Source organism: Oryctolagus cuniculus, chromosome 16 (genome assembly GCF_051225735.1).
Source record: "Oryctolagus cuniculus isolate XC-2025 breed Fujian yellow rabbit chromosome 16, ASM5122573v1, whole genome shotgun sequence".
NCBI lineage: Eukaryota > Metazoa > Chordata > Mammalia > Lagomorpha > Leporidae > Oryctolagus > Oryctolagus cuniculus.
Genome location: NC_142882.1, coordinates 8,580,397 through 8,598,417, shown reverse-complemented (window position 1 = coordinate 8,598,417; position 18,021 = coordinate 8,580,397). Strand labels below are relative to the sequence as shown.

Sequence of the window (18,021 nt, the reverse complement as noted above, 5' to 3'; positions counted from 1 at the left end):
ATGCGATGAGAAAATGCAAGAGCACTTCACAGGGTTTGGGTAACAGAAGTGGTGGTTCAGTGAGTGGTACTGGGATGCCTCCCCAAATTCAGATCCGAAATCTTGCCATGCTTCTGCTGGAAGGTACCATTCCCTGACATTGCTTGTTTGAGAGGCAGAGTGTTCGCTTGCATCCTCTGGTCCACTCCAAGTGTCCAGCACAGGCAGCAGCCAGGAACTCAACCCAGGTCCACTCCATGGGAGGCTCTGCTATTTGAGCCCTCACCGCTGCCTCCCAGGGCCTGTGTTTAGCGGGAAGCTGGAATCAGGAACCGGAGCTGGGGATGGAGTCCAGTACTCCAGCAGGGAGAGTGGGCTTCCTGGTGTCTTAATCACAAGTTCGAACGCTTGCCCTGTATTTTTGTGAGTTTGATGTGTGAGCTGTGTCAGGATGAAGACCCCCCCATCTTCAGCCCTGCTGAGACCCCCCCCCCACCGTGATCAACATTTGTTAAGCACAAAAATGGGCTATCTCCTTTTGTCCAGTGTTGTACCTAGAACGTGAGCTCCTGAGTTTCCAAGGGCAAGGGGTGAGCTAAGGGGCTCAGAGAGGGCAGGGTATTGTGTCCTTTGTCAGCCCGTAGACTGTCAACATGCCAGAAACTCCAGCCTTCCTGGGAGAGCCAAAGCAAGAGGATCTTGCTCAGGGCATTTGCAAGGCTGGTCTCCCGCCCACGGAGGTGGCCAGATCTGCGTGGGAGGGCAGGGTTTGGGGCAGAGAGTGAGATTAACTTGTGTGAGAGCTTGTGGAGGAAGTCAGGGGGTCAGGGGAGGCTGCAGATGCATGGCTGGTCCTGGCCACACCCTCCCATCTGCAGAGCTTGGGACCATGCAGCAGGGGAGAAAGAAACAGCAAGGCACGACTCGGAGCCGGGCGGCGGTGGGAGGGTTTTACTAACTGCACAACACATGACCTCCCCAGGCCCCCGGCGGATGCTGGCGCCCCCCTCAGCCATCAGGCCCCAGCAGTGCCCCTTGCTCCTGTACCCACTCAGGACTCTCGCCAGAAGGGAGGGCTGGGCTGACAGTGTCATGGGTGGGAGAGCAGGGGTCAGGGCTGGGCACAGGACCAGGATCAGATTTAGGGTCAGGGCTGGGCACCAGGTCAGGCTCAGCATCTGGGCCAGGCTTGGGGTCAGACAATTCCACAGGCTCAGGGCTGGGAGTGGATCTGGAGCCAGGGAGGGCTTCCGAGCTGGGGTTGTGGTCAGCGCCCAGATCAGGGTCAAGGCTGGAGCTGGAACCCAGGCTGGAGCTGAGCACAGAGACGGCTTCGGGACCCAGGAGGGAGACCTGCCCCGGCCTGGTCCCGGACGCCCGGCTCAGGCCAGGCCCCAGGTTCAGGCCTGCGGCAGCAGCGGCAGCGGCGGCGGCGGCAGCTGCAGCAGCGCCTTCGTGCACCCGCTTGTGCTTGGTGAGGCTGGAGGCTTGGCCGAACGCCTTGCCACAGAGCTGGCAGCGGTAGGGGCGCTCGCCGGAGTGCACGTGGAGGTGCTGCAGCAGCGCCGAGCTCTGCCCAAAGGCCTTGGAGCAGTGCGGGCAGGCGTAGGGCCGCTCGCCCGTGTGGATGCGCAGGTGGTGCTGCAGGTTGGAGCTCTGGCCGAACGCCTTGCCGCAGTGCGGGCAGCGGTAGGGGCGCTCGGCCGTGTGCGTGCGCTGGTGCTGCAGCAGCGCCGAGCTCTGGCCGAACGCCTTGCCGCACTGCGGGCACGGGTAGGGGCGCTCGCCCGTGTGCGTGCGCAGGTGCTTCAGCAACGCCGAGCCCTGCCCGAAGCCCTTGGCGCAAACAGGGCACTTGTGGGGCCGCGGGCCGCCGTGCGTGCGCAGGTGCTGCGCCAGCAGCGAGCCGTGGCCGAAGGCCTTGCCGCACACAGGGCAGTGGTGCGGCTTCTCCCCGCTGTGGCTGCTGCGGTGCTTCAGCAGCGTGGAGCGCCAGCCGAAGGCTTTGCCGCAGGCCGCGCACTGGTACGGCCGCGCGCCGGTGTGGATACCGCGATGCTGCGCCAGCGTGGCGCCGTGGCTGAAAGACTTGCCGCAGTCGGGGCAGCGGTACGGCTTCTCCCCGCTATGGGTGCGGCGGTGCTGGCTCAGCCCCGAGCTGCGGCGGAAGGCTCGCCCGCAGTCGGGGCAGGAGAAGGGCCGGGGCGGGCTGGCGGGGGCGGGGAGCACGGCGGGGCTGGTGGCCAGGACCTGGGGGCTGTCGGAGAGGCTGGAAGCCAGGGGGTCCACATCGGACGCGTCGGGGCTGAGGGTGTCATGGTCAGGGTCGAGGACGAGGGGGACAGGGCCAATGACATCCGGATCCAGGTCGAAACTTGAAGACATGGGGTCGAGATCTTGGGGACCCGAGTCACGGTCCCCCAGCGTGGAGCCTGGAGCTTGGATATCCGGGTCCAGGCCCTCGGTGGTGGGCTCCAGGGCTCCGGAGACAGTGTTGAGGTCGTCAGCATCAGGCCCTGGCTCTGCAGAAACTGGGTCCAGATCTTGCCGGTGGGGGCCCGGGTCTTCGGTGTCAGAATCCAGCTCTTCACGGACTCGCCTCAGGCCCCTGTGGCCTGGGTTCCTGACCAGGACCGAGCGCCGCCGCATCCCAGGCGTGGAAGTGCCCGCTGCTTCCGGGGCAGGTTCTGCAGGGGCACGCAGAGGGTGGGTCCTGCAGGTAGGTTCTGGCCAACCAACCAGGGGTGCCTTGTGGAGGCTAGGATGGGAGAGGGGACCTAGCCACCTCCCAGCAGCCCTGCCTTCGGAAACTACAACCCCATGCATATGCATCCTCCCAGTTCTAGGGAAATTCTGGCTTGCCCCAGACAAAGAGCAAGTGGGATAGGGTGGGACAGCTCCGAACCTGGATGCAAGTCACGGGCGCCAGCACCAGGGGTCTCCAGTGCCCATCTCCACGGCTCCGCCCCCTTCTCCATCCTGGCCTCCTCCTAGGGAAGACAGAATCTTGGGTTCTTCCGGCTCCCTGGACTGGAGTGGGTGTGTGGAGTAGCAAGCGGGAGGCAGGGCTTCTGAATTCCTGGCCCACAGGTGGCGGGGGCAGGTTTGGGGGTTCCTGAGTGTCCTGAGCTCTGCAGCCTATGACTGGGGGGTACAAATGGGGGACAGATGACATCTTTTAACCAGTGTCTTGAGGACTGGGGCTGCCTCCTGGGGCCGCGCCAGCCTGAATTCCAGACCTCAGAGCTGGTGGAGGGCGATTTGCTGCCTGAAACAGAGGAGGCTGAAAGCTGATGGGGAAACCACACAGGGGGCCCCTCCTGGTAGGGAAACAGGAAGCAAGGAGACCCAGAGACCCCACAGCCAGCAAGACGAGGCCAGCAGTGAGCTCAAAGACCCTGAATTTGGACCCCCCAGCTACAGAATGGAGGGAACTCATTCTTGGGGTCCCTCATGGATTCTTGGGGGGAACCCCCAGGGCCATCCCCTTGGAAGGGGAGAATCCTGAGTGACTGACCCCATGAGGAGGGGTAGGCAGGGAGGTGTGGGGGGAGCTCCCAAGGGGGAGATGCCTTGCGCTGTCCATCCCCGGCTTGACGTTGGGGTGGACACAAGCATTAAAGAGGACGGACCTGTTCCTAGGAACTCTGGCTTGCAGGGGGCACACGCTGAACCTCAACCCCACCACTGACAGGGCCGGGTTTCTGGGTGGTCTCAACCCAGACCCTCCTGGGTTGGAAGATGTGAGGACAATACCTGGGCTCCTGGAGGGAACAGAGAAACCTGATTGCCTCCTGGGAAAGGGGCCCCCCAAATCCCCATTTCTCAGCTGCAACCACTGGGTCTTTTTTGAGTCCCTGGGGAGCATCCCCAGTCACCACCCGGGACGAAGACCCCAAAGCTGAAGGGGGTGGGGAACAATAGCTGGAGTCTTGGGGGTAAGAGGTTCCCCCTTGGGAAAAAGGCCGCCTGAACTCCTCCCACCCCAGGCTGGAGGTGGGGGGGGGACAATACGGGACGCGGGGTGCTCCTGGATTCCAAGAGGGGAGGGGGCTCTCGATCGCTTCCTGGGGAGGGGCACCCCCCACCCCCGCCCCTCGCGATCGAAGGCCCCCAGCGCAGGGCTCTGCCCCCGGGCCGCAGCGGCGGGAGCGGCGCGTCCAGCCCCCTCCTCGCTCGCCCGCGACCCCGCCCGCCGGGCCCCGGGGCGAATAGAGGTCGCCCCCAGCGCCGCGCCCCGCGCCGGGGCCCCCGCGCCGCCCCCCGCCCGGCCCGGCCCGGTCCACTCGCGGGGACACTCACCCGGCGCCCCTCGCCCCTGCCCGGCCCGCCGCGCCCGCGCCGGCCGCCGGCGCCCCCCGGGCCCGCAGGAAGCCCCCCGCCCGCCAGCCCCGCCGGCGGCCCCCTCGGCCCAGCGGCCCCGCCAGGCGCTCCCGGGGAGCGAGAGGGGCCGGCCGAGGGCCGCAGCGGGAGCTGCTGGGACTTGTAGTTCGCCCGCGCCCGCCGCGGCCGTCGCCATCGCTGCCCCCGCCCCCCGGGCCAGCCTTTGTCCCGGCCCGGCCGCCCCGGCCGCGCGGCCGCGCCTTTGTGTGCGCCGCGCCCGCCGGCCCGCGCCGGCCCCGCGGCCGCTGTCGCGCCTCCCTCAGCCGCTGGGCCCGGGCCCTGGCTCTGCCCCTCTCTGCCCCTCTCTGTCTCTCTCTCTGCCCCTGTGTCTCATCCCTGTCTCTCCATCTCTGCTCCTGTCTGTCTGTCCCGTCTGTTTCTCTGTACCCCCTTGTCTCCATCTCTGCCCATCTCTGTTTCAGCCTCTTTGCCTCTGCTCCTGGCGCTTTCTCTACCCTCCCTCTTTGTCTCTGCCTCCTGCCCGTGTCTTTGTCCAAAAGACAGCACACACGACATAGCTCTGGCAGACCTGCCTTGCAAGTCGGCTCGGTCTCCAAGCATCTCTCTGCTTCATCCAAAAGTTCTCCCCCGACCCCCCATTTTTAAAATAGTGGCAGCTCCCCCGGCCCCCATGACGGGTGACCCCTCTGTAACACCTGCCGCAGAACAGAGGTGGGAGAGGGGTTACTCTCCCTTAGCGTTCCCGGCTCCTACCCGGGCTGCTGTGTTCCCTGGAAGACTCCAGGTGCCTGAGGCCGGTGTGGATTTTCTGGAGAGTTAAGATAGGGCCCCCACCCCAGGGCCCTGTCTCAACCCCACCTGGAGACTCGCAGATGAACAGCTGCCCCCACCCCCGCCCCCGGCAGCTGGCAGCTAGGCCGAGATGTTCTGGACCAAACACAAACAACGGTCACGGAATATCAACAATGATCAGACAAGGCCTCTCTGTGACCGTGCCTGCCCCGAGATACAGACAAGGACACTGCAACCACGAAAATGAACACACACACACACCCCTCTCTTGGCTCCCACAAGTGACTGCCGCTTCTTGCGGATGGATGGTTCCAGCCTGGTGGCCAACCTCCTGGCTCCGGATTAAAACAGCCACCGAAATCCCAGTCACCCACCTGCTTCTTGCATGCCCCAGACCTGCATCAGGTCTCCCCTAAACACCTGCACACACCCGAATTCTCCAAGAAGCCCATTTGCCCCCAACTCCCTGGTATTTGATCTCCCTTGTGAAACAAGCTATGTAGGCTTAAAAAAAAAAAAAAACTACAGGTGGTTTTTAATTAGTTATTTGAGAGGCAAATGGACAGAGCTCACATCTGCCCAATGGCCAGGACTGGACTGAGCCAAAGCCAGGTGTCAGGAGCTCCATCCAGGTCTCCCACATGGGTATAGGGCCCCAAGTACTTGGGCCACCTTCCACTGCTTTCCCCGGCCATTAGCAGGGAACTGGATTGGAAGCAGAGCAGCTGGGACTTGAACCAGTGCCCATATGGGATGCCTGTGTTGTAGGCAGCAGCTTAACCCACTACACCACAGCGCCAGCCCTGGCAGGTAGGTTTTAATACCACCCACCTACCCTCACATACAGACCACCCTGCACAAACCAGGCCTCCAGGAACCTTCTAGATCTTCCAGTTGGACTCACAACCAGAGCCCTGTTGTCCACCTTTCTGGAGAACCAGAGCCCTGTTGTCCACCTTTCTGGGAGCCCGCAGCAGGTGAGTGACAGGAGAGGGCTTCAGTTGGAGACATCGCTGGTTCCTCACCTGCAGACGGCAGGGCAATCTCGTTATGAGTAACATTTGTTTTTTTTTTTTTTTTTTTTTTTTTGACAGGCAGAGTGGACAGTGAGAGAGAGACAGAGAGAAAGGTCTTCCTTTGCCGCTGGTTCACCCTCCAATGGCCGCCGCGGCCTCAATGGCCGCCGCGGCCGGCCCTCCAATGGCCGCCGCGGCCTCAATGGCCGCCGCGGCTGGCGCGGCCTCAATGGCCGCCGCGGCTGGCGCGCTGCGGCCGGCGCACTGTGCTGATCCGATGGCAGGAGCCAGGAGCTTTTCCTGGTCTCCCATGGGGTGCAGGGCCCAAGCACCTGGACCATCCTCCACTGCACTCCCTGGCCACAGCAGAGAGCTGGCCTGGAAGAGGGGCAACCGGGACAGAATCCGGCGCCCTGACCGGGACTAGAACCCCGTGTGCCGGCGCCGCTAGGCGGAGGATCAGCCTAGTGAGCCGCGGCGCCGGCTATGAGTAACATTTGTTTCTGCCTGCTCCGTCTCTGCCTCAGTGCCTTGCGTCCCCTTTGCGGAGCCTTCTGCACTCTCCCAGCTGGAGCGGAGTCTAGAGCAGCTCCCCGCTGCCGTGTGGATCTGGATTTACTGGCGCCCGTTCCCTGGGCACAATGATTGAGTGGGCGATGAGGATGTAAGCTGGAGGCTGATAAGTCTTCCTCCGTGATCCCAGGGCGTCGTTCTGCCCGTAGCTACCTTCCCCAGTCATTCCAAAGACCAATCTGCAGGGGTCTACACTGGGATGTAGAGGCGGATCGGAGAGCAAGCCCGACTACATGGGTTGAGCTCCTGGATCTAGCCACACCTGAAGCCAGAGCCCTCTTTCTTTCCAGGATTATGAACCAATAAATCTCCTCTTTTTTAAAAAAAAATATTTATTTGAAAGTCAGAGTTACAGAGAGAAAAGTCTTTCATCTGCTGGTTCACTTCCGAAATGGCTGTAAGGGCCAGAGCTGGGCTGGTCCAGAGCCAGGAGCCAGGAGCTTCTTCTGGGTCTCCCATGTGGGTGCAGGGGCCCAAGGACTTTGGCCATCCTCTGCTGCCTTCCCAGGCCATCAGCAGGGAGCTGGACTGGAAGTGGAGCAGCCACGACTTGAACCAGGACCCACATGGGATGTCAGTGCCACAGGTGGCAGCTTCACCCCCTGTGCCACAACATCAGTATCAGTAACTTTCTCTTTATTCATCTTCTATACTTTTCTCAAAAATAAGATTTATTTATTTATTGAAAGAGAGAGAGGGAGGGGGATGGGGAGAGGTTTTCTATGTCCCGGCTCACTCCAGCTTAGGCTGGACCAGGCTGAAGCCAGGAGCCCAGAACGCCATCTGGGATTCCCATGTGGGTGGCAGGGACCCAACCACTTGGGTCATCCTCCATTGCCTTCACAGGGGCATTAGCAGGGAGCTGGATTGGAAGCGGAGCAGCTGGGACTAGAACTGGTGCTCATATGGGATGCAAGTGTCGCAGGTGGCAGCTTAACCCACTACACCGCAACAAGAGCCCCTCTCCTAGGTGTTTGAAGTAGTTTTCATGGGGTTCTACCCCTTGCAGTCTTGAATAATTTAGAAATTAGCATATGGAAAGAGAAGGGTATTGGCGAAAATAACTTAAAATGTAGAACTGGCTGAGCCAATGCTGTGATGTAGCAGGTAAAGTCACTGTCTGGACGCTGGCCTCCCTTATGGGCACCAATTTGTGTACCAGCTGCTCCGCTTCTGATCTAGCTTCCTGCTAATGGCCTGAGGAAAGCAGCAAAGATGGTCTGAGAGTCTGAGCCCCTGCCACCCATGTGGGAGACCCACATGGCCCAGCCCTGGCTGTTGGGACCATCTTGGGAGTATACCAATGGGTGGAAGATCTCTGTCTCTGTAACTCTTTCAAATAAATAAATAAATATCTAAAAACATGTAGAATTTACTAAGAGATCAGAGAGAGCCGGGACCATCAAATTCATGAATTAAAAAAAAAATTTTTGTGTTTGAAAATCAGGCTGGCGCTGTGGCATAGCGGTTAAAAGCCGCCACCTGCAGTGCTAGCATCCCATATGGGTGCCTGTTCGAGTCCCATCTGCTCCACTTTGATCCAGCTCTCTGCTATGGCCTGGGAAGCAATAGAGGATGGCCCAAGTCCTTGGGCCCCTGTACCTGCATGGGAGACCTAGAAGAAGCTCCTGGCTCTTGGCTTTGGATCAGCACAGCCCCTGCCATTGAGGCCAATTGTGGAGTGAAACGGTGGATGGAAGACCTCTCTCTCTCTCTCTCTCTGCCTCTCCTTCTCTCTGTGTTTAACTCTGACTTTCAAATAAATCTTTAAAAAAGAAAAGAAAATCAGAGTTACAGAAAGAGGGAGATATGCAGGTGCACACACACACACACAGAGAGAGAGAGAGAGAAAGAGAGAGAGAGAGAGAGAGATATCTTCCATCTGCTGGTTCACTTCCCAGATAGTTGCATTGGCCAGGAGTAGTCCAGGCCAAGCCAGGAGCTTCTTCCAGGTCTCCTTGTGAGTAGTAGGGGCTCAAGCACTTGGGCCGTCCTCTGCTGCTTCTCCCAGGCCATTAGCAGGGAGTTGGATCAGAAGTGGAGCAGCCGGGACACGAGAACCAGTGCCCACATGGGAAGCTGGCACTACAGGTGGCTCTACTCACTATGCCAAAACACTGGCCCCATTCATGAACTTGCATCAAATGAATGGCACTCCCTAGATTTGTGCAGTGCACGACCTATCTGGATGTACATGGCAGCGCCTTTCCCAGGAAATTAGAAATCTGTTTCGTGGAAGAAAAACCGCTCTTTAAATTGAGGTCTGTTCTGGCCAGCTCTCTGCTGTGGCCAGGGAGTGCAGTGGAGGATGGCCCAGGTGCTTGGGCCCTGCACCCCATGGGAGACCAGGAAAAGCACCTGGCTCCTGGCTCCTGCCATCGGATCAGCGCGGTGTGCCGGCTGCAGCGCGCCGGCCGCGGCGGCCATTGGAGGGTGAACCAACGGCAAAGGAAGACCTTTCTCTCTGTCTCTCTCTCTCACTGTCCACTCTGCCTGTCAAAAATAAAAAATAAAAAAAAATAAATAAATTGAGGTCTGTTCTGTTTCAGCTCTCTGATCTGGTGTCGCCCATGGTTGCAGGGGCTTCAGAGAAAAAGCGCAGGATGCTGGAAGCCTTCAACCAGGCCTGTCAAGAAAGTCACCAGGTTTTACCTCTGCTCCTTAGGAAAGCAGTGGCTGCCTTCTGCTTGGTTTTGTGAGTTTGCCAGAGCTGAATTCTGCAATCCAGAAGGAGGAGGTGGTAAGATTGGGCTCCTGGGAGAACCAGGGCACATGGCAGGTCCTGGGCTAGTCCCAAACACCGAACATTCCCTGCCTACCACGAAACTGTTATTTTTGCTAGGAAGATTGTAATGGGAGCAAGATCCACGCAGGTCTGTTGCTAGGAGACGGGACCCTGCCAGGTTGGGCCCCAGATGCAAAGGTCTCGCTGAATTTGGAGAAACCAAATAATCCAGCCCGAGCTAGTGAGCCGGCCCAACCAATCGCAGGCCCCCATTCTGCTGGGCCCCGTGGCTTGGCCTGTTTGTTGCATTCCAATATGGTGGGGGAGGGGGATTCCTTCCTTGGATCCACTGGTGTCTTTCTGTGTTCCAGTTTGGTTGGGGGGTGGGAGACACAGAAGTGAGAGATGTAGAGGGAGACATAATCCTGATGCGAGACCTAGTCGTCATCCCTTTTGGCTTGAGCAGGCTAGAGTTTGGTTTCTGTCTCTTTTGCAACAGAAATGACCAAAGGTATGAGCTCAGGTGGGCAGCGTTCGCTGAGCTGCCGCCAATGGTGGGCCCTTTCCAACGCAAAAGCCCATTTTATTTAAACAATCCTTGTACTCCCTCTACGAAAGAGACCATGGCCATGCCCATTGTACAGATAAGGAAAAATGAAGGGTGGAGCTTGAAGTCGCTTGTCAAGAACAGAAAGCTGGGGGCTGGCACTGTGGCACAGTGGATTAAAGCCCCGGCTGCTCCACTTCCAATCCAGTTCTCTGCTATGGTCTTGGAAAGTAGTACAAGATAGTCTAAGTGTTTGGGCCCCTACACCTGCGTGGGAGACCTGGAAGAAGCTCCTGGCTCCTGGCTTTGGATCAGCTCAGCTCTGGCTGTTTCAGCCATTTGGGGAGTGAACCAGTGGATGGAAGACCTCTCTTGCTCTCTGGCTTTAACTCTCTCTGTAACTCTTTCAAATTAAAAAAAAAAAAAAACAACAAAAACCTTATATATATATATTAAAAAAAAAAAGGACAGAAAACCAGTGAATGACAGGGCTGAATTCTGCGGCTGGATGATGCTTGCTTATTTATTTATTTATTTATTTATTTATTTATTTATTTATTTATTTTGACAGGCAGAGTTAGTGAGAGAGAGAGAGAAAGGTCTTCCTTCCGTTGGTTCACCCCCCAAATGGCTGCTACGGCCAGCGCGCTGCACCAATCTGAAGCCAGGAGCCAGGTCTCCCATGCGGGTGCAGGGCCCAAGGACTTGGGCCATCCTCCACTGCACTCTCAGGCCACAGCAGAGAGCTGGACTGGAAGAGGAGCAACCGGGACAGGACTGGCACCCCAACGGGGACTAGAACCTGGAGTGCTGGCGCCACAGGCGGAGGATTAGCCTAGTGAGCTGCAGCGCCGGCCTGATGTTTATTTTTGAAGGTAATTTTCCTACTTCTCATATATGCTGAAATATGGCTCTTTTTAACTCTTACCCATTGTTTAAAATCTGGTATACCTAAGAGATTTAGATCATTCCTGGGACAAAACAGGAGGGCAAATAATTCTGTGACCAGAGCTACATGGACCTGAACACCAAAGTAAGCTTCCTCAGCTTCCTGGCAGGCAAGGCAAGAAGGCAAAGCCTTTCTGTTTTAGTAGGCTGGTCAGCCAGCTTCATCACCGGTTTCCTACCAGGACAGCACCTCACACCCTCCCACCACTTCAGGCGCATTTGTCAGTATCTGGAGACACTCTGGTTGTCACAACCAGGAGGAAGACATGCTACTGATGTCTATGGGATGGAGGACAGAGATGAAGCTAACCATCCCACAATGCACAGGACAGATTTGCAAGGCGTTGCTAGTGCCGAGATAGAGAAATCTTTAGTTTATCACATGGTACCTCAACAGAATCTCATGCAAGACGTCTCTAAATGTTTGTTTTCATTGTATTTGAAAGACAAAGAGGGAGGCTGGCGCCGTGGCTCACTAGGCTAATCCTCTGCCTTGCGGCGCCGGCACAACGGGTTCTAGTCCTGATGGGGCACCAGATTCTGTCCCGGTTGCCCCTCTTCCAGGCCAGCTCTCTGCTATGGCCCGGGAGAGCAGTGGAGGATGGCCCAAGTGCTTGGGCCCTGCACCCCATGGGAGACCAGGAGAAGCACCTGGCTCCTGGCTTCGGATCAGCGCAGTGCGCTGGCCACAGAGCGCCGGCCGCGGCGGCCATTGGAGGGTGAACCAACGGAAAAGGAAGACCTTTCTCTCTGTCTGTCTCTCTCACTGTCCACTCTGCCTGTAAAAAAAAAAAAAAGACAAAGAGGGAGACATTCCATCTGCTGGTTCACTACCCAAATGCCCACAACAGCCAGGGCTGGGCCAGGCTGAAGCCAGAAGCTGGGAGCTCCATCCGGGTCTCCCATGCTCCATCTGGGTCTCCCATGTGGGTGGCAGGGGCCCAGATACCTAAGCCATCTAAATATCTTTAGGGGAAGCAAGAAGAGGAGTTCTGTGGCCAGAAGCTGACATCATGAGAGCAACCACGGGCTCAGCTTGTCCCCAGAGCTGCCCCTTCTGTGGCAATCATGACCTGGCCTTGAAGAACTGACGTGGGACTGGGGGCTTTGGTCTTTGGAGGTGTGACTGTAGGTTCTAGAGAGTCGAGTTCACTCACTGTAACTGGATGCTCAGCAGTCTACAGGGAGGCACACTCTAGGTGTGGCCACCGAGGCCCAGCCTATCCCCGCCCCCCCCCAACATGATCCCACACCTTAAACACTGGACGCTGTCCAAGGTCCTGGTTCTCATGGAGCCCCGTGACCCAGGGGCTCCAGGGCCCTGCTCCGCCCTCCACCTATCAACCCTGTTTGCTTTTTCGCTGCCTGAACACCTACCCCTTTTATTGGACCTGCTCATGCCCTGGTGGGTCTTGTGGATTTGCTCCTGGGCCTGGTGCTCTGACCTTGGTGAGCAGTCGATGCACCACTCAGCTCCCTGAGTCTGCCCACGGGGGAGGAAAACGATGGGTCCTTCTCAGCGATGCCGTCTTCAGCCCTACCTGGTCTCTCCTAGACCAAGAGCTCCTTCCTCTGCCTGCCTCACCTTCGTCATCAGAAGGGAAGCTCTCCCTCCAGATCCAGCCATACACACACACACACACACACACACAAACACACACCACACACAGTGAGAGGCACCCATACCTTTCTCATAGATGACAATCGAATCCAAGAGTTACCACTTAGCTCCATTTCCCAGAGGAGTCAACTGAGACCCAACGCCTTGCCTGGGACCACGGTGCAGGGTGTGGAACGTGTCCATCAAGCGCCAGGAGCCTCCATTCTTCCCCGTGACACGGGTCTCAGTGCACCGAGCAACCCGTGCAGGCATGCAGGGCTTCCCCAGGGGCATCATTCTCGCCCTTGCAGGCCCTCCTCCAGCCCCTCCCGTCTGGTGCCTCACTAACAGGGAGGAGCGGGAGGCTGCTGAGCTGGCGTTTACTGCTGGCTGGGGCATGGGTACATTTGGGACTGGGGGGCTCGAGGGTCCACCTTCTCACCCAGGCAGCCCGAGCGGCGAGGCGTGCCCAAGGGCACATGGCTCTCTTGTATCTTGCTCTGTCTCAGCACCGTTGGGCCCTGGTACTTGAAGGGAAACTCATCTGTGTACTGAGTTGAGAAAAAGCGCTGTCCACCCAGCGGCGGCTCCACGTGGCTGTACTTGTTCTGTGGGGTCATGGCAGGCGGCGTGTCAGGGCAGCCTGGAGGGCGGCTGACCCGCTCTGGCCACCCCCACGGTCCCTGAACCACTTTGGGGGGATCAGAACAGGGAAAGGCTCAGCCAAGTTCTGCTGGGGATTGGGCAAAAGGGATCCCTCCCTCTCTGGGCTGACCCAGGAACTGGACGAGAAGTTGGAGAGAAAGCAGGGGTGCCCCCTGGAATGACCCCAAGGCTGGGGTGATCTTAGGTAACTCTAAATGAACCTCAAGCCTGATGGGATCCTGGGGGCAAGGCAGCTCCCTACGACCTTGAGTGAAGGTTTGGTCACCCCGAGACAATGCTACACTGACTTGGGGGCCACCTTCCCTCACCCGCTGCAGCATGTCTTCCGTGGTGGAGGCTGGGGCTGCTCTGTGTGCCTTAATCATCTTCTGGTTCGTGGTTAAAAAGTCCGGTTCTGGAAATTCGGGTGGAAGGGGGCCGGGTTGAGGGATGTGGGAGACTAAGGGTCGGGGACAAGGGTGAAGGATGGATTAGGAGCAGCAGGTTGGGTGGGGTGGGGAGCAGGATGAGTCTGGAGGCTGGGCCAGGAGGTGGAGCCACAGAAGAGGAAGGGTTAAGGTTGGTTAAGGGCAGTGGGGGAAAAGGACCCCCCGCTATGGCCAGGTCAGAGGCGGAGCCATTAAGGGGGCGGTGCCACCGTGCGGTGAGAGGCATGGTCACGATTGGGTAAAATTCTTGGGGTAGGATTTATCCCTTTGGGAGGTTGAACCAAGGTTAGGCCAGGAGTGGGATGGGACTGGATGGGGCGGGGCCACAGCCGTGATGGACCAGGGTGGGACTGGCTGAGGGTGGGCCCAGAGCTGTTGGGGCTGGACTGGCTAGGGGCGGGCTCAGAGCTGTGAGGGGTGGGGCGGGGCCACAGCTGTGATGGGGAGAGGCAGGACCGGTTGGAGGCGGGGCCAGAGCCCTGATGAGGCGGGGTCAGAGATGAACACTGCGGGGCTTTCCGGGGTGGGCGGGGCCGCGCTCACCAGGGATCTTCTCCCATATTTTGCTCTTCATCAAGTGGAGGTTGGGTGCTCTCTCTGGCCGCCCCTTATCTGAGGGCAAGTAGTCCGAGCCCATGGTGGTCTGGAAGAAGTGGCCAAGTAGCTTCGCGTCTCCCAGGATCACGTGATCCTGCAACCTGTCATGGCTCAGGTGGCGGCTGGGCGGCTGGGTCGGGGGCGGCGGCTGTAGGACCACAGGAAATCCTGGGAAGCGCTGGTGTCCCGGGGCCCAGTGCGAGGGAGGCAGCAGGTGCCGCGCAGGCCCGCACGGGACTGCCCTGCCCGGATCCAGGCCCAGCTTCCTGCGTCCACCTCAGGGCCTGCGCTCAGCCCACTGACCTGGCCATAGAAGCGCTGCGTGGAGGTTTCCAGGCTGCCGGGACCAGGGTGCCAGTTCCCTTCCAGGATGTGCGACTCGGGAGTCGTATCTCGGTGAAGCACGACAGGCTCTGCTGGCAACATGGTGGGCACTGAGCGGCTGGCGGACCCCGCGGCGGACTCCGGGGCCGGGCGGGCAGCGCCGCTCACCTGGCTCCGGGGCTCGGAAGTGCTCGGCCTTGGTGGTCCTGCGGAGGAAGCGGCTGTCTCCGGGACGAATGCTCACGTTCTGGTTGTGGGCCACCGCCTGGGCCTTGTCATACCTTCAGGTGATTTCAAGAAGATCCGTGCAGGCCCTCACAGCCCACGGGAAAGGGGGGTGGGCGGGGGTGCCTGTTGGCCAAGCCTTGGCTGCACCAATAGTGGGAGCTCTGACACAAAGTGGGGTTGCCTGGAGCCCTAGGTGGCACTCCCCACATGCTCCTGGAAGCCAGTTGTCCCATCTTGGTGGTGTGGCAGTGCCCCCCACCCCGTACCTGTCGGGGGGTAGGTCTTGGGGCCTGTAGAACTCTTTCTGCTCAGAACACAGGGGTCCGTAGCCGATTTTGCTGTCTCCCAGTTGCACGCTGGAGGAGGCCTGTGGGTAGGCAAGGATAGGAAGGCCAGTCCACCCGGCCCCCACTGCTGCCTCCCCCAGCCGCCCAGCCCAGCCTGAATTTACCCTTTTACACATCAGGGCGGGGGGACCCGGCAGGGCCTGGAACAGTCTCTGGTAGGTGGTTTTGTCTCGGTTCCAGTAGTCCCACTTGAGGGTGTTTGGGCCCCCTGGGAATGGGCCAAAGGGAGAGGAGAGAGAGACAGCAAGCAGTGGAATGAGTCCTTGAGGCCTTCGGCCCCCTGGCATTTGATTCCTGGCCTGGAAGTGTTCTGATGTTTAGGAAACATTAGAAATTCATAAAAATGGGGCCAGTGCTGTGGCGGAGCGGGTAAAGCCGCCACCTGCAGCGCCGGCATCCCATATGGGCGCTGGTTCGAATCCTGGCTGCTCCACTTCCAATCCAGCTCTCTGCTATGCTCTGGGAAAACAGTGGAAGATGGCCCAAGTCCTTGGGCCTGCACCTGCATGAGAGACCCAGAAGAAGCTCCTGGCTTCGGATCGGCACAGCTCTGGCCGTTGCGGCCAATTGGGGAGTGAACCAGCGGATGGAAGACCTCTTTCTCTCTCTGCCTCTCCTTCTCTCTCTGTGAAACTCTGACTTTCAAATAAATAAATATTTAAAAAAAATTCATGAAAATGACAATATGCAGAAGCTGGGCCCTGTGATTGCACCCACTTTACAGATGAGGAGAGACTGAGGCTTGGGGCGCTTGGGTGGCGTGGGACCTCCCTGAGTTGGGAACGATTCCCATCTGAAACTGGCCAATTCTCTGTTGCAGGGGCCGCCCCCCAGGACACAGCAGCACTGCCTGCACTTGGACCCCACTCCCGACAGTGGTGGCAACCAGAAATGCTTTTCTTTTTGTTTATTTATTTTTTAACAGGCAGAGTGGACAGTGAGAGAGAGAGAGACAGAGAGAAAGGTCTTCCTTTGCCGTTGGTTCACCCTCCAATGGTCGCCGCGGCCGGCGCGCTGTGGCCGGCACATCGCGCTGATCCGAAGGCAGGAGCCAGGTGCTTCTCCTGGTCTCCCATGGGGTGCAGGGCCCAAACACTTGGGCCATCCTCCACTGCACTCCCTGGCCACAGCAGAGAGCTGGCCTGGAAGAGGGGCAACCGGGACAGAATCCGGCGCCCCGACCGGGACTAGAACCCGGTGTGCCGGCGCCGCAAGGAGGAGGATTAGCCTAGTGAGCCACGGCGCAGGCCCAGAAATGCTTTTCGAGACAAGGCCAAGCGTCCCTCTGGTAAGGGGGAAGGCAGAGTGCGTGCCGGGGCCCGCGCTCACCCAGGTGGTAGCAGGGCATGCGGGGCTGCAGGCACGGGTCGTAGGGGGGAAACAGCGCCCGGTACGTGGTGAGCGGGAAACGCAGCTTCTCGGGGTCTCCCGGCGGCACTGAGTCGCGGTCGAAGAGGAGACGCGCGCCGCGGATCTGCTCGTGCGCGCTAGCGGGCGGCTCGGGCCAGCCGTAGGTGGCGCGCGCGGTGGAGATGCCCGTGCGGGCTCGCGCGCCCTCGGGAGCGCGCACGTGGCTGGCGCCCAGGGCGAGCGCACGCTCCCGAGCCTGCTCCTGCACCATTTGCGCGGAAGGCGTGCTCGGTGGCGGGAATGCGCGGCGCGTCTCCGGCACGTGGACCTCGCCCGCCCAGCGCGTGTCCACGTGGAGCAGTGGCGAGGGTGGTGACGGCGGGCTGGGCTGTGCCCGGGAGGCGTGCGGGTAGGCCGGGAAGTCGTAGTGCGACCTGGAGTGCAGGTCGCCGCGGTGCAGCCGCAGGTCGGGCCCTAGGGAGAAGTGTGACGCCCTGAGGAAATCCCGCAGCCACGTGCTGCATGGCGGCAGGGCGCCCGCGGCCATGGCGCAGGCCGCCTTGTACTCCTTCCTGTGTGCGGGGCCCGCGCTGGGAGCCGGGGATCGCGTGGGAAACTGGATCAGCGTCTGCGCCTGCGCTAGGGAAAGCACACAGAAATTAGCACACACGGCCCGAGATGGGTGCTGGTTCTAGTCCCGGCTGCTCCACTTCGACCCAACTCCCCGCTAATACCCCTGGGAGGCAGCTGGCGATGGGCCAATTGCTTGGGCTCCTGCCACCCATGTGGGTGACCAATATGGAGCTCCTGGCTCCTGGCTTTGGCCTGGCCCAGCCCTCGCTGTTGCAGCCACTTGGGGAGTGAACCAGCGATGGAAGTTCTCTGTCTCTGCCTCTCTCTTGGTAACTCTGCCTTTCAAATAAATATATCTTTTTTGTTTTTTAAAGATGTACTTATTTACTTGAGAGGCAGAATTACAGACAGGAAGAAGGAGAGAAGAGAGTCTTCCATCTGCTGGTTCCCTCCCCAGATGGCTACAACGGCTGGAGCTGAGCCAATGTGAAGCCAGGAGCCAGGATCTTCTTCCAGTCTCCCACGAGACTGCTTTCCCAGGCCATAGCAAAGAGCTGGACTGGAAGTGGAGCAGCCGGGACTTGAACCAGTGCCCATATGGGATGCCAGCGCCGCAGGCAGATGCTTAACCTACTATGCCACAGCACCCCTAAATAAATATATCTTTTTAAAGAAGATGATGGCTCCAAAACGGTTTATGAGAGATTCTGATACCTGAGATTACAAGCAGGGAACAAGTCACTAAACCCCTCCCAGCCTCAGTTTCCCTGTCTGCTCATCAGGGACAAGCACTCACCTCAAGAGATAGTGCAGGGCTACTGACAGCTCCCGCTGGGCTATAGGCAGGACCCTGGGTCTTGCTGCGACCCTGGCCTCTCTCTCATATGTGCTTTCCACGCTGCCCAAGTGTGGCCTAGCCACGCCCACTGTGACTCCCAGGGCTTCCCTGTGGATGCTGTCACAATGGTCCCCCAGCACCTCTGG

General features: G+C 59.2%; 2 protein-coding genes across 4 annotated transcripts; both read right to left on the bottom strand.

Moving 5' to 3' along the window:
- Positions 1-915: 915 nt before the first annotated feature.
- ZNF358 (zinc finger protein 358) lies at positions 916-4,556 on the bottom strand. 3 transcript variants are annotated; one of them, XM_070067508.1, is made up of 3 exons: positions 4,282-4,536; positions 2,885-2,969; positions 916-2,666 (listed from the first exon to the last, which is right to left on the bottom strand). In XM_070067508.1, the coding sequence occupies exons 2-3, from the start codon at positions 2,955-2,957 to the stop codon at positions 988-990; spliced, it is 1,752 nt and encodes a 583-aa protein (XP_069923609.1). In that variant the 5' UTR covers positions 2,958-2,969; positions 4,282-4,536; the 3' UTR covers positions 916-987. The 3 variants fall into 3 exon arrangements, with proteins under 3 accessions (XP_069923609.1, XP_069923610.1, XP_069923611.1); XM_070067509.1 differs by having other exon boundaries at positions 2,885-3,123; positions 4,282-4,368; XM_070067510.2 differs by lacking the exon at positions 2,885-2,969 and having other exon boundaries at positions 4,282-4,556.
- A 7,700-nt stretch (positions 4,557-12,256) lies between these two features.
- Positions 12,257-17,158, bottom strand: SAXO5 (stabilizer of axonemal microtubules 5). The gene is made up of 8 exons (XM_070067511.2): positions 16,444-17,158; positions 15,219-15,322; positions 15,034-15,134; positions 14,708-14,820; positions 14,519-14,628; positions 14,162-14,363; positions 13,499-13,584; positions 12,257-13,132 (listed from the first exon to the last, which is right to left on the bottom strand). The coding sequence occupies exons 1-8, from the start codon at positions 17,009-17,011 to the stop codon at positions 12,905-12,907; spliced, it is 1,512 nt and encodes a 503-aa protein (XP_069923612.1). The 5' UTR covers positions 17,012-17,158; the 3' UTR covers positions 12,257-12,904.
- Between the last annotated feature and the right edge of the window lie 863 nt (positions 17,159-18,021).

Coding starts and splice junctions, on each gene's coding strand:
- SAXO5 (XM_070067511.2), bottom strand. CDS start 17,011: ATGGCCGCGGGCGCCCTGCCGCCATGCAGCACGTGGCTGCGGGATTTC. Junction 14,821..15,033: donor CAAGACCTACCCCCCGACAG/GTACGGGGTGGG, acceptor AATCACCTGAAG/GTATGACAAGGCCCAGGCGG. Junction 13,585..14,161: donor AATATGGGAGAAGATCCCTG/GTGAGCGCGGCC, acceptor CCGAATTTCCAG/AACCGGACTTTTTAACCACG.
- ZNF358 (XM_070067510.2), bottom strand. CDS start 4,498: ATGGCGACGGCCGCGGCGGGCGCGGGCGAACTACAAGTCCCAGCAGCT. Junction 2,667..4,281: donor GCAGGGGCGAGGGGCGCCGG/GTGAGTGTCCCC, acceptor GTGCCCCTGCAG/AACCTGCCCCGGAAGCAGCG.